This window comes from Empidonax traillii, unplaced genomic scaffold, assembly GCF_003031625.1.
Source record: "Empidonax traillii isolate 1590-97213 ecotype Southwest subspecies unplaced genomic scaffold, ASM303162v1 scaffold159:size1039807, whole genome shotgun sequence".
Lineage (NCBI taxonomy): Eukaryota > Metazoa > Chordata > Aves > Passeriformes > Tyrannidae > Empidonax > Empidonax traillii.
In genome coordinates this window covers 842667-856244 of record NW_020955352.1, presented here as the reverse complement: position 1 = coordinate 856244, position 13578 = coordinate 842667, and the positions used below count along the sequence as shown (strand labels likewise).

Sequence of the window (13578 nt, the reverse complement as noted above, 5' to 3'; positions counted from 1 at the left end):
AAACCTTTTTTTTCGCTCTCTCTTTTTTTCCCCATTTAGGAGGGCTTTTGAGCTGCTGCTCTGCTGCTGAACAGCATGCAGTCCTTTCGGGAGCAAAGTAGTTATCACGGAAACCAGCAGAGCTACCCGCAGGAAGTGCACGGTTCATCCCGACTGGAAGAGTTCAGCCCTCGCCAGCAGGCCCAGATGTTCCAGAGCTTTGGAGGGGGTGCTGGTAGTGGACGTCGTGGAGCAGCAGGAGCCTCTACAGCAATGCCTGGTGAGAGCTCTGGCCATCAGAGCTACCAAGGTTTCAGAAAAGAAGCAGGAGAGTTTTACTATATGGCTGCCAACAAAGATCCAGTGGTGTCAGGAGGGCAGCAGCCACCTCAGCGCAGGCCTTCTGGACCAGTACAGAGCTATGGGCCCCCTCAAGGGAGTAGCTTTGGGAGTCAGTATGGGAGTGAGGGACATGTGGGCCAGTTTCAAACACAGCATTCAACCCTTGGGGGTGTATCCCACTACCAACAGGATTATACTGGTCCTTTTTCTCCAGGGAGTGCCCAGTATCAGCAGCAGGCTTCTAGCCAGCAGCAGCAGGTGCAGCAGCTGAGACAGCAGATCTATCAGTCTCATCAGCCTTTACCCCAGGCTTCCAGTCAGTCTGCTTCTAGCACCTCACACATGCAGCCAATGCAGCGTCCATCCACCTTGCCTTCCTCTGCTTCTGGCTACCAGTTACGAGTGGGTCAGTTCAGCCAACACTATCAACCACCTTCGTCATCCTCCTCCTCCTCTTTCCCCTCCCCACAGCGTTTTGGCCAGTCAGGACAGAATTATGACGGAAGCTACAACGTGAATTCTGGGTCGCAGTACGAAGGCCACGCTGTGGGCTCCAATGCACAGGCCTATGGGACCCAGTCAAACTACAGCTTTCAGACTCAGCCGATGAAAAGCTTTGAGCAGTCTAAGCTGCCCCAAAGTGGGCAGCAGGGGCAGCAGCAACAGCACCCACCTCAGCACGTAATGCAGTATTCAAACACTGCCACCAAGCTCTCTCTTCAAAGCCAAGTAGGACAGTACAGCCAGACTGAAGTTCCTGTAAGGTCACCGATGCAGTTCCACCAAAACTTCAGTCCAATCTCTAATCCATCTCCTGCTGCATCTGTAGTTCAGTCTCCAAGCTGCAGCTCTACCCCTTCTCCACTCATGCCAGGTGGAGAAAATCTCCAGTGTGGGCAAGGCAACATGTCCATGGGTTCCAGAAACCGAATCCTGCAGATGATGCCTCAGCTTAGTCCTACACCATCTATGATGCCAAGCCCCAATGCTCATGCAGGTGGATTCAAGGGGTTTGGGCTGGAAGGACTGCAGGAAAAAAGGCTCACAGATCCAGGGCTGAGCAGCCTGAGTGCTCTGAGTTCTCAAGTGGCCAATCTGCCCAACACAGTCCAGCACATGTTGCTCTCGGATGCCTTGGCACCTCAGAAAAAAAGTTCCAAAAGATCATCCTCTTCGAAGAAGGCTGACAGCTGCACCAACTCAGAAGGCTCCTCCCAGGCAGAGGAGCAACTCAAGTCTCCCATGGCAGAGTCCCTTGACGGTGGCTGTTCTAGTAGTTCAGAGGATCAGGGGGAAAGGGTGAGACAGCTGAGTGGCCAGAGCACCAGCTCAGACACCACTTACAAAGGGGGTAATTTAGAGAGACCCAACTCCTCACCAGCACAAGGCTCTCAGAATGAGCCATCAAAACTCAGCAGCAGCCCTGCGGCTAGGGAAGATGTGGCCTCCCCTGATGGGAAGGAAGCTGTGGTGGCTGTGGAAAATGCCCCAAAAGTGAATGAAAAGGCAGTTGGGGTGATTGTCTCCCGGGAAGCCATGACAGGAAGAGTAGAAAAGTCAGGTGGACAAGATAAACCTGCACAAGATGATGCTTCCGCAGCCACTCAGGCGCCAGCTAGTGCTAGTGGAACAAAAGAAGCCGGGCACGCAGGGACGCAGCCAGAAACTCAAGGGGGAAGTAAAGGGAGCAAAAGTGGAGATAACACTAACCATAATGGAGAGGGGAACAGCCAGCCTAGTCATGCAGTTGTTGGGCCAAATTTTCCTGCAAGAACAGAATCTTCCAAGTCTCCTGGCAGTTTAAGGTACAGCTACAAGGATAATATAGCAGCTGGTATACAGAGAAATATTGGTGGCTTTCCACAGTATCCTTCTGGTCAGGAAAAGGGGGATTTTCCAGGGCACAGTGAGCGCAAAGGCCGGAATGAGAAGTTTCCTAGCCTCCTACAGGAGGTTTTACAGGGGTACCACCATCATCCAGACAGAAGGTATTCTAGGAACACACAGGAGCATTCTGGGATGGCTGGGAGTTTGGAGGGAGCCATGAGGCCCAATGTTTTAATTAGTCAAACCAATGAACTGACCAATAGAGGCCTCTTAAACAAAAGCATGGGGTCTCTCCTGGAGGGCCCTCACTGGGGTCCCTGGGACAGGAAGTCTGGCAGTGCAGCTCCAGATATGAAGCAGATAAATTTAGGTGATTATCCGATTGCTAGAAAGTTTGATGTGGAATCTCAGTCTTCTGCCCATGAAGGGGGAGCGCTCTCAGAGAGGAGATCAGTGATCTGTGACATATCTCCATTAAGGCAACTTGTAAGAGATCCTGGCCCTCACCCCATGGGGCACATGGGTCCCGAGGCCAGAAGCGGAAGGAGTGAACGTCTTGCCCCTGGCTTGAGCCAGTCAGTAATACTCCCTGGTGGTTTAGTATCCATGGAAACAAAGATGAAAGCTCACAGTGGGCAAATAAAAGAAGAAGATTTTGAACAGTCAAAGAGCTCTGCTGGTCTCAATAATAAAAAAATGGGAGACCACTGTCATCCTGCTGGCATCAAGCATGAATCTTTCCGAGGCAACGCCAGCCCTGGAGCTGCAGTCTCCGATGCTGCTCCAGATTACATTCCCCAGCAGGACAGCAGATCGACACAGATGAGACGAGCACCTGGCAGAACTGGAAGGGGTAAATCACCCTCTCAATATCAGGATCTTGCTGATAAGCTGAAAATGTCACCAGGCAGAAGCAGAGGCCCAGGGACAGATCTGCATCACATGAACCCACACATGACACTGTCTGAAAGAGTTAGCCGGGGTTCCTTGCATTCTGTTTACCCTCAGAATTCAGAAGGCCCATCTCTGGCTTCAGCATATCACACAAATGCTAGGCCTCACGCTTTTGGTGACCCCAACCAGAGTTTGAATTCCCAGTATCATTACAAGAGACAGTTATACCAGCAGCAGCAAGAAGAATACAAAGATTGGGCGAGCAGCACTGCTCAGGGTGTGATTGCTGCAGCTCAGCACAGGCAGGAAGGGGCAAGGAAGAGCCCAAGACAACAGCAGTTTCTGGAACGAGTAAGGAGTCCTTTAAAAAATGACAAGGATGGAATGATGTACCTTCAAGGTAGCTCCTACCATGACACTGGAAGCCAGGAAGCTGGGCGCTGTGTTATGGGGAGTGATGGTACTCAGAGCAAATGTGCCGAACTGAAACACGGCAACCAGAAGTTGCAGCATCACGAATCTGGTTGGGACCTCTCTCGGCAAACTTCTCCTGCCAAAAGCAGCGGCCCTCTCGGAGCCGCCAACCAAAAAAGATTTTGCCCTCAAGAAAGCGATGGGCATCGACGAGAGGAATCTGCAGATTTGCCCAAGCCTAGCAATGCTATGCTCAGGCTCCCTGGCCAGGAAGACCAGTCTCCTCAAAATCCATTAATTATGAGGAGGAGAGTCCGTTCTTTCATCTCACCTATCCCTACCAAAAGACAGCCACATGATATGAAGAACAGTGGCAGTGAAGATAGAGGGCGACTGATGCCTTCAGCAAAAGAAGGAGCTGATAAAACGTACAACTCCTATGCCCATTCATCTCAAAGCCAAGATGTTGGCAAGTCAGTTGCAAAGGGAGATTCCTTCAAGGACCTGCCAAGTCCCGATAATAGGAATTGTCCTGCTGTTTCCCTCACAAGCCCGGCTAAGACCAAAATATTGCCCCCAAGAAAGGGGCGAGGATTAAAACTGGAAGCTATTGTTCAAAAAATTACATCTCCCAATATTAGGAGAAGTGTTTCTACCAACAGTGCTGAAACTGGCCCAGATACTGTCACGCTTGATGACATCCTGTCCCTTAAGAGTGGACCTGAAGGAGGAAATGTGGCTGGACATGGACCAGAGGCTGAGAAGAGAAAAGGAGAGATGTCAGATCAAGTGGGGCCGGCAAGCCAGGATACAACTGGTGAAAAACCTCTTCCAAGATCTTCAGAAGAGTGGCAAAGCAGTGAGGAGGATAAAAACAAAAAAGAGGTCCCTGAAGCTGCGAGTGTTGGTAAAGAAGGAGCAGGATCCAGTGCAGCACCACCACCTTCTCAGAAGTCAAGTGGTCAGGGAAGGTCTGATGGATCTGTAAGTGGAGCTGGAACTCTGACCTTTTCTGATCCAAAAACAATTTCCCCTTCCAGTGTGTTTATTTCTGAACCAAATCCAAAGCCTGAGGAAAAAGATGGAGAGGTGACAAACATTTCACCCAAGCCAGATGGTTTCCCTCCAAAGGGATATTTCCCCTCTGGAAAGAAAAAGGGGAGGCCAATCGGGAGCGTGAACAAGCAGAAGAAGCAGCAGCAACAGCAGCAACAGCAGCTGCCCCCGCCCCCACCGCCCCCACCAGCACCGGCACAGTCTGCGGAGGGGGCGAGCGCTGGCGAGCCAAAGCCCAAGAGGCAAAGGAGGGAGAGGCGAAAACCTGCTGCACAGCCACGGAAGCGGAAGCCTAGACGGGCTGCTCCCATTGTGGAGCCTCAAGAACCGGAGATCAAGCTTAAATACGCTACCCAGTCTGTAGATAAAACTGACTCCAAGAATAAGTCCTTTTTCCCTTATATTCATGTGGTAAACAAGTGTGAATTAGGCGCTGTGTGCACAATCATAAACGCGGAGGAAGAGGAGCAGAACAAATTGGTGAGGGGTCGGAAAGGACAGAGGTCTTCAACACCCCCTCCTAGCAATGCGGAGAGCAAAGCGCTGCCCACCTCAACTTTCATGCTGCAAGGCCCTGTAGTAACAGAGTCTTCTGTCTTAGGGCACCTGGTTTGCTGCCTGTGTGGCAAATGGGCCAGCTATCGTAACATGGGTGACCTCTTTGGTCCTTTCTACCCCCAGGATTACGCAGCTACCTTGCCCAAGAACCCGCCTCCAAAGAGGGCCACAGAAATGCAGAGCAAGGTCAAGGTACGGCACAAAAGTGCTTCTAATGGTTCCAAGACAGATACGGAAGAGGAGGAGGAACAGCAACAACAGAAGGAACAAAGAAGCCTCGCTGCTCATCCCCGCTTTAAGAGGCGGCACCGCTCTGAGGACTGTAGCGGAGCCTCTCGGTCACTTTCAAGGGGAGCTTCTTGTAAAAAAGCAACCACTGACGGTGGCAGTGGTGGTGAAAAGACTCCTTTGGACTCAAAACCCTCTATGCCCACTTCGGAAGGTGGCACTGAGCTGGAGTTACAAATTCCTGAACTACCTCTTGACAGCAATGAATTTTGGGTCCATGAGGGTTGTATTCTCTGGGCCAATGGGATCTACCTGGTCTGTGGCAGGCTCTATGGGCTGCAGGAAGCTGTGGAGATTGCAAGAGAGATGGTGAGTACCTGACCTTGCTATATAGAATTATTTTCTTTCATTTGCAATGTATATACACCATTTTGGAATACCATTTTTCCTTGCTCTTCTCTCATGTCTGAAACAATAATTTTTTTATCCTTAATAAGTCTCTAGTCATGTCCTTTTGATGGCCTCCTTTAGATCTCTGGCTCACCTCATCAGACAGATCTTTTGGACATCAAAAAGCTGGATGCTCATTACCTAGTTAGAGTTCTACATGTCCAAAGGCTTTCTCGTGGCTGCAGTGATCTTTTTTCCACTCCTTATTCTATCCCGATAGATATTTGATATTCTGTAGGGGTCTTCTTGGAGTCATACACTGAAAGGACAAGTGGCAGCAGACACAAATTGCAGCAAAGAAAATTCCATTTCAGTTAGGCAAAAAATTTCAGTGGTCACACATTGGTTTGAGGGAGGAGAAATGACAGAAAAGATGTGAAATTTCCTGGTTTCGGAGATGCACAAATTTGACTAGGCAAGGCCCTAAACAACACACTTTACATCTGAAGTTGGATCTAGCTTCGAAGTTGGCTCTGCTTTCAGCAGGGATGCCTTCCAATGTCAGTTACTCTGCATCTGTCATACATATTACGCAGCTGTAGGAGAATTTACAGCCCTTACAAAGTAAGGTGGCTAGAGTAGAATTGCACAGAGTCTGTAAGCGTTGAGTGAAATGTGGGTGGGTTTAGGATTGATGAATTCAGTGTTGATTATACCACGAATGATACTGATGATTGACCAGAATGCGAGTATACAAGGAATGAGAAGATGCAGGTAAAATTAAAGCAGGCACAAAGGAAGAACTTTACTCACAACCACCTGGTTGTGGATGGAGCTGCTCACTGTTCTTGATTTTCCGAGGCAGAAGCTGATGCTTTAAAACCACAGTTGGGTGGCTTGCTTTGCCATCATCAGTATCGTTCATCCCTTTATTGATGGTTATCTTTTTTGTATTGTGCTCTGTCCTGGGTCAGACCACTGAAGAGACAGGAGACAACTTTTTCCTATGGCCTTCACATTCTTCCTTTTCTGAACAGTGTTGGGATCCAGTTTTTATCTTCTTTCCTCTATATCGTTACATACAGCATGCTTGTTTCCTCCCCATGAGCTTTTTCCTCTTTAAGTTTGATTCCTGGCTTGTTCTGAACGTTCTTTGACAGTAATTACATGCTTCTTTGCCCTAACTTGATTTGGCTTGCATTCTTGTTTCTAGCCTCTCATTAAACATAGTCAGTTAATTTCATTTGGTTTTCATCGAGCCATGTCTGCGTGCTTGTTCTGATCCAAATGCTGAATTTCTTATCTCTGGTAATTGCAAGGTTTCTTTTGGAATATCCACTACCATTTGGATTCTACTTGCAATGTGGCCATGCTTTCATATGTCTTGTAGTTCACCAGTATTTTGAATTTGGATCTCTTCAGCCTGATTTTCCCTATTTACTGTTTTTAGGATTGTCTTTCATTTATGATGCTAGTTTTCCCAATAGCAAATGCCTTGTCTGCAGGTTCTTGAACTGCTTGAGTTGCCCTCCAGAGAACCTTCTTGTGTTCCTGTACCTGCAAAGGACATAAGCCCAGCAGAAACATGCTGTGCTCAGAGGCTCTAATCAAACTTTTTAAATAGTAGCCCGTTATCCACATTTTTATATGGGGTTTGCATGTTGTTCGACATCTACTTCTTTCTTTGCATGGGATCTTGATGACTTACTTTTTTTTCCTCTACCTCTTCCCTTTAATCACTTGCTCAACTCCTGTCTTTTCCCTCACAATACTTGTAGACATGTTTCTCATTTTTTTCAAAAAAAGAAGTGTACAAAATGCCTGTGACCTCTCTTGCTTTTGCAACTACCTCTTAATTTCCTTTCTCTTTTTTCATCTCAAAATTCTTTCAGTGCATTGTGCAGGGCTCTTGTCCTCCACTGTGGCTTCAGTTGTGCTCTGCTACAATTGTAATCAGTGCTTAAGGTGATCTCTTCCCAGCTAAGGTTCAGGTCCAGTACTTCATTTTCCTTTTCTCTGTCAACTACGTTGTCACTATCAGCTATGCTGCTTTTGAAATGTTGTTCCACCTTTGTTTTCCATCTGTGTCTGCTTTTGATTACCTCCTTGCTTTTCCACTGTATTTTGCTGAGGGTGTTGTTCGTTACTTCAGGCTTTTTCTGTGGAGTTCACTGAAGTTTTGCTTGTTCTTTCCTTCCCTTTATCCTGAAATACCATGCTTTTGAGTAGTTTTTGGTAACTCAATCACTTTCTTCCAGAGTCATGTAGAGCTTCCGTTTTTGCTCCAGATTCATGTTCTTCTGGCACGAATTTAAAAATTGTTATTTAATTCATAGAGAGTTCTCAGACTTTCCATTTAAAATAAGGCTTTTAATGTACATCATCTTTAATCCATTGTTTGCCATCTTGTTCTGATTTTCATGTCACTCAGGTTCACAATCTCATTTGATTTTAAAATTATTTCTTCCTAACTCTTCTTACTTTTTGTGCATGAGAAGTAATATGTAGCCTTTTAATGTTCTCCATTGTTCTCTCTAGGTCCATTTTTAACCTAGTTATAAGACTGGACTTTCAGAGTTAGAGACCGTTGTCTTGTGTGTGCATCCATGTGTCTTAGTATAGCTTCTAGGAGGATCTGTTCCAAGACCTTCCCAGGCACAGAGGGGAGGCTGACAGGCTGGTAGTTCCCAGAGTTCCCCTTTTTACCCTTTTTAAAGATGTGTTTCCCATTTTCCAGTCACCTGGGACTTCACCTGACTGCCATGAGTTTTCAAATATCATAGAGAGTAGCTTGGCAACTACATCAGCAAAATCTCTCAGGAATCTGAGATCCATCTTAGGAGGTCCCATAGGCTTCTGAGCATTCAGGTTCCTCCGGTGGTTATGAACCTGATCTTCTCTTACAGAATGGGAGGGGCTTTGCTCCCCCGTCCTCATCCTGTCCTCCATCCACTCAAGAGGTGTGGGAAGGGAGGTTGCCACTGAAGACTGAGGTAAAAAACTTAAGTACCTGAGCTTTCTCCTTGTCTGTTGTTACCTGTTCAACAGGGTTGGTTATCAGAGGGGGTACAACCAGCAGTTCCCTACTCAGCCGTGCCAGTTTCTTGCCTTCCATGCCTGATTTCTTGCTGCTGGGGATTTCTAGCTCTTGTACTCTATGGAAGACTTCCTTAAAGATCTGACAGCTCATTTCCACCCTCTTGTCCCTGAGAGCAGTCTTCCAAGGGATCCTGTTGACTGTCTCCTTGAAGAGCTGGAAGTTTGCTTTCCCGAAATTCAGGGACCTAACTTTACTCCTTCAGTTCCTTAGGACTGCAGACTCCACCAGTGCATGATCCCTGCAGCCCAGGCTGTCTCCAGTCTTCACATCCCCAGTTAGTTCGCTTACGTTGGTGACCATCAAGTCCAGTACTGTGTCCTGTCTGGTAGGGCTATCACCTGGCTCATGAAGTTATTCTCTGTGCATTCCCGGAGTCTCCTGCGTTGCCTACAGCTAGCTGTGCTACTTTTCCAGCAGATGTCCATGTGGTGGAAGTCCCCCGGCAGGAAGAGCCTGCAAGCACGATGCCCCCTGCAGTTGGAGCAGGAAGGCTTTGTCAATAGGCTCCCCTTGACCAAGTAGCCTGTGGTAGACTCGGACCACAAGATTCCCTTTGTTGCCTCAGTCTCTGATTTTTACCCACAGGTTTTCAACATGCTCGTGGCTGTTCTTCAGAGACAGCTCTTCACAGTCAGTCCTCTTCATGTAGAGGGCAACCCCTCCACTTCTTCCTTCCCTGTCTCTTCTGAACAGCCCATAGCCATTGATATGTGCACTCCAGTCACAGGATTTGTTCCACCAAGTTTCACCTTCCTAGAGAAACATCCCTTAATTCCTTCAGGCTATTTCACTGCTGTTTCCCTGTTGGCTTCTGTTACCTCAGGAGTCCCTGGCTCATCTCTGTAAGACTCCAAGTGTGATCCGGTGTGGCCAACACATTTCAGTCCCTGGCAGAGCACCCTCATTGGCAACCTGTCCTGTAACCTTTGCATCTCATCCCACACCTTGCCAGAGACAACCTCTCCCATCACAGTTTAAGCTCTGTATTATGTCTCATACAAACACAGGAACAAGCCTCCTAGCTGAATGCTGGGCTCTTCTGCATTACATCCGTAACAGTAATCCAGGTTTTCTGCTAACATTATTTTTTCCTTAACTTTTTTATCTTGTTATAGCAAACTGTTGTGCTGAGTTCTCCTCTGGAAGCAGCATATCCTCCCCACATCAGTTAGACAAGGGTTATGTGCAGCACCAAGATGGCCATCGGGATGTTCAAAGCTGTACCTGCTGGAAGCCATCCCCAGGCAGTGGAAAGGCTCTCTTGAGCCCAGGACTCTTGCCGCACTGCCTGAGGAAAGCCTTCTGGCTCACACAGCTGATTTCTTATGCTTGCTGCATATGCTTTTTCTTTCCCTCTTCTGTGCCTTGCCACTGCATTTTCTTTTTTCCGCCTCTGACACATAGTTCAATAGTGTTAGTGTGGTGGAAGAGCAGATGTGCAAACCATTCCAAAAAGTTGGAATATTTGTTACCTTTGAAACTGGCAAAATTATGGGTAAATTATGGGTAAATTTTGGTAGTTGTCAGCAGATTTAATGTTCAAAAGGAATTGATGGGTCTTTAGTCTCGGTATTAAATATAAGAAGCTGTAAGTGAAGAACAATGCAGAGAACATTCTTTGTGTTAGGTTGAATCCAAGATAGTTCTGCTATTGTTTTCTAAAAAACTGTTCCCTAGGAGGTGGTATGCTGTTCCTTAAAATTTTTTTATATAAAACATGGGTTTTTTCTAAGACAGAGACTCTGGCCTAGTACACATTTTACTTCTGATTGGTGTTTTGGGGGGTTGTTTGTTTGTTTGTTTGGGTTTGCTGCTTCTCCTCCTCCCCTGCTGTTGTCAGAATTGACTTGCTGAAGGTAAAGGTTCCTGCTAAGAGTGCTCTGTGAAAGAAAAGCTTGTTTATCCCACTTCTTAAGATCTCTTTTAAAAGGTCTAAAAAATGTAATGCTTTTCTCTTCAACCTCTGCATCATTCACAGCTTGAGAAATCTTTTAATCCTTTTACATGGACAGAAGTCCTTGGGACCTGTTTCCTTTGTTAATTCTATTTGAAAAGATCGTCTTGGGTTTCAGTCAGGTGAACCTCAGAGTAACAAATGTTGAAGGCTAAAATCTGCCTATGACCTACAGTATAAGGGAAGGAAATTCTGGGCTTTCTCTCATCAATCTGGAACTTTGTCCGTCCAGCTCTCCATGAGTTATCTTGCAAAGCCTGCTGCTTACCTGAAGTGAAGCAATCTGTCTGCTTTAGGGCTGTTACCAAGCCTGTTTTGAAGGTCTGACTTTGGTGAAAGTTCTTAAAAAACGTGTATGGTCTTACAGGAGTTGAGAGCTTAAACACGTGTCATTGCAGTGGCAGCCTTCTGGCTCATGTTGAGTGCATCTTTGTTAGTTGTAGGGTTAGAAGTAGGTTTGCATGTGCTATCCACATCTCACTGAGAACAGCTAGTTTCACACAGCAAAGTTGTTCTTTACCACTTAAGATACAGTGGCAGATCAACTGTCAGGAGTCTTACCTGTGGAAATCTGTGCCATAGAGAAGATAAGGATTGCCTTTCTATGATATTTTTGTGTTGCTTTCATAGAACCAGTTTCTTTTGTTTGCCTCTATCATTCTGGACCCTAGCTGCAAATTGGGTAAAGAAAGGTGCCTAGAGGGATTACTAGGAATTAAGCTATTTATATTCTCAAATTTGGGAAATCAAAACCTAACGAGAACGCTCCCACGCTCTGTAAGTAATTGCTTATAAAAGGTTCCTAGCTGCGTAGCTAATCAAATGCCTAAGCCAGGGAATCAGTATGAGCTAAGAAAATTGTGGAAGGTTAGCTACCTTTGGCAAAACAAAGCCAGTTTCTAGCCCCAGAAACCTGAGTAGTGTAGCACCATACCAGGATAAAGGTACCCGTTTATTCTGAACGCCTCATTTGGCACAGGTGGGTTTTGTTATCCCTAAGCCAGACCAGGAGGGAGTTGCTGTCATGAGGAGTGATCCTACTTTATCCTCTGCAAGCTGCTTGTTTCCACTGTTTCACTTGTGCTAGATGTACCAACTGTGCATTTGCACAGTGGGTTGATTTTTAGCCAGCTAATCCATCAGAAGACTAGCTTGGGGTGGGGGATCTTTGTGCCAGATCAGCCGTCTGACTCCGCTTAGCCTCTGAACCGTGTTTGCTACATCTGAAAGGGTCTTTCCATGGGTGATTATAACCATTAGCGCAAGTAAGCTGTCACACAGATCTGTGCCCAGGTGACACCAACACTTGAAAGTGTTTTAGGCCTATGGTACTACTGGTTCATAGTGTTGGGAGATGAATGTCAAGCTTTTATTCATCATCCCTCTTTTTAAAGAAGAAAAATGTGCAGAACATGGTATTTTTTTCTATTTTTTCTTCCCCCTGCCACCTGCAAAAAACCCTGAAGTAAAGTTCTGTATCAGGTAAGGGCTCAGCTGAAATAATCTGCTGCTTCAAGGGTGACATGGCTGACAAACACAGGAAGGAACACCTGTGTTTCTTACACCCACATCTGTGCTGCTAGTAGGGAGACATTTCCAGAGTAGGAAGAAGTGACACTGGAGCTTATTAATTTTTCACAGTGGGGAAAGGGAAACCAGGAATGAATTTAAAATCTGCCTGTTAGCAGTGGTTAGAAAAAGAGGTGTGTTGAGAGAGTTGTCTGCTTGTTTTTATCTCTGGCAACAGCGTTTAGTATGCTTTAACCCCGCAGATGAGAACTGCCACAGAATCTTGAGGCACCTTTTGCAATTATCCCTAAACTGGCTGAATTCCTGTTTTTCGCTGACAGACTGTGCCCAAATACCTGGTACTCTGAGCTGGAAATGTGCACACTCTAGTGTAACATTCGTTTTCATTCCTCAGGAAATGGCAGCATCTTTAATATTCTTCTGCAGTGTTACAAAAATAAGGAAGCATGAAATTTTGGGTGGAGAAGAAATTCTGAAAGACAGGCTGAATAATGAATTTGGTTTTTCTCAGAAAGGCATTGCCATCTGCTGCGCTACTGAAGCTCTGTGCTCTCATGACTCCTGGTCTGTAAGAGTGTGCTGCCACAGAGATGAGAACCTGGTTGTGTCTCCGTTCACTGCCTTCCTCTGGTGGGGACCTAGAAGTGTGAATCACTAGTCCTACAGCAGTTGGTAGCTCACGGGAGCTCTTAGTATTGCGAGCAGGAGCATTAGTATTGTGAGCCTTAAATGCTAAAGAGGTGAGCAGGTGGAATCCACATGTACGTTTCTGATGCAAATATTTCAGTGTTTTTAATTATCGGAAACCAGGAATTACGTTTGTGAAATGAAGTTGGTTTTCTTTGACTTTGTTGTGAGTAGAAGTCAGGTAAATCTGGTGCAGTGCATTGGTGATCATGGCTTGTAGGTGACAGGAAGCACATTTTAGCACATCTTAGTTGAGGTCTCAAATGTAAAGGTGATACTAGTAAGAGGAAAGACTCCAGTATCAGCCCTTCTGTATGGAGACAGAAGATGAAGGGTAGGCAGGGAAGTGATTCCTGTTAATCTTTACTAGGAGACTCCTTTGTCATTGGTGTATCCGAAAGTATAGGCATTTTGTCTATGCTTGTATGGGGTTTTATATTTTACTGCTTGTCTTGGATGTGGAGTGAGGAAAGCAGAAAATAGATTTACTGACAATAGGGTGTTGGGAAAGAATTGAATGTTTACCCTCTTTTATTAGTTGTAGCCAGGAGCACTGGAAACTTGTATGTAAAAAGCAGCTTGCTCATTCCACAATTGTGGCTTTTCTGTAAAGCATCAG

At 46.2% G+C, this 13578-nt stretch overlaps 1 protein-coding gene across 8 annotated transcripts in view; it reads left to right on the top strand.

The window, feature by feature from the left end:
• Window positions 1–13578, top strand: part of TCF20 (transcription factor 20) — a 128945-nt gene that overhangs the window by 84354 nt on the left and 31013 nt on the right. For all 8 annotated transcript variants that reach the window (XR_003571366.1, XM_027885050.1, XM_027885055.1 and 5 more), the window contains one exon: window positions 40–5667. Coding sequence is in view for 7 of the 8 variants with exons in the window: in XM_027885050.1 (XP_027740851.1) it covers window positions 76–5667 (5592 nt within the window). In the remaining variant the exon portion in view is untranslated. The remainder of the gene's footprint in view (window positions 1–39; window positions 5668–13578) is intronic.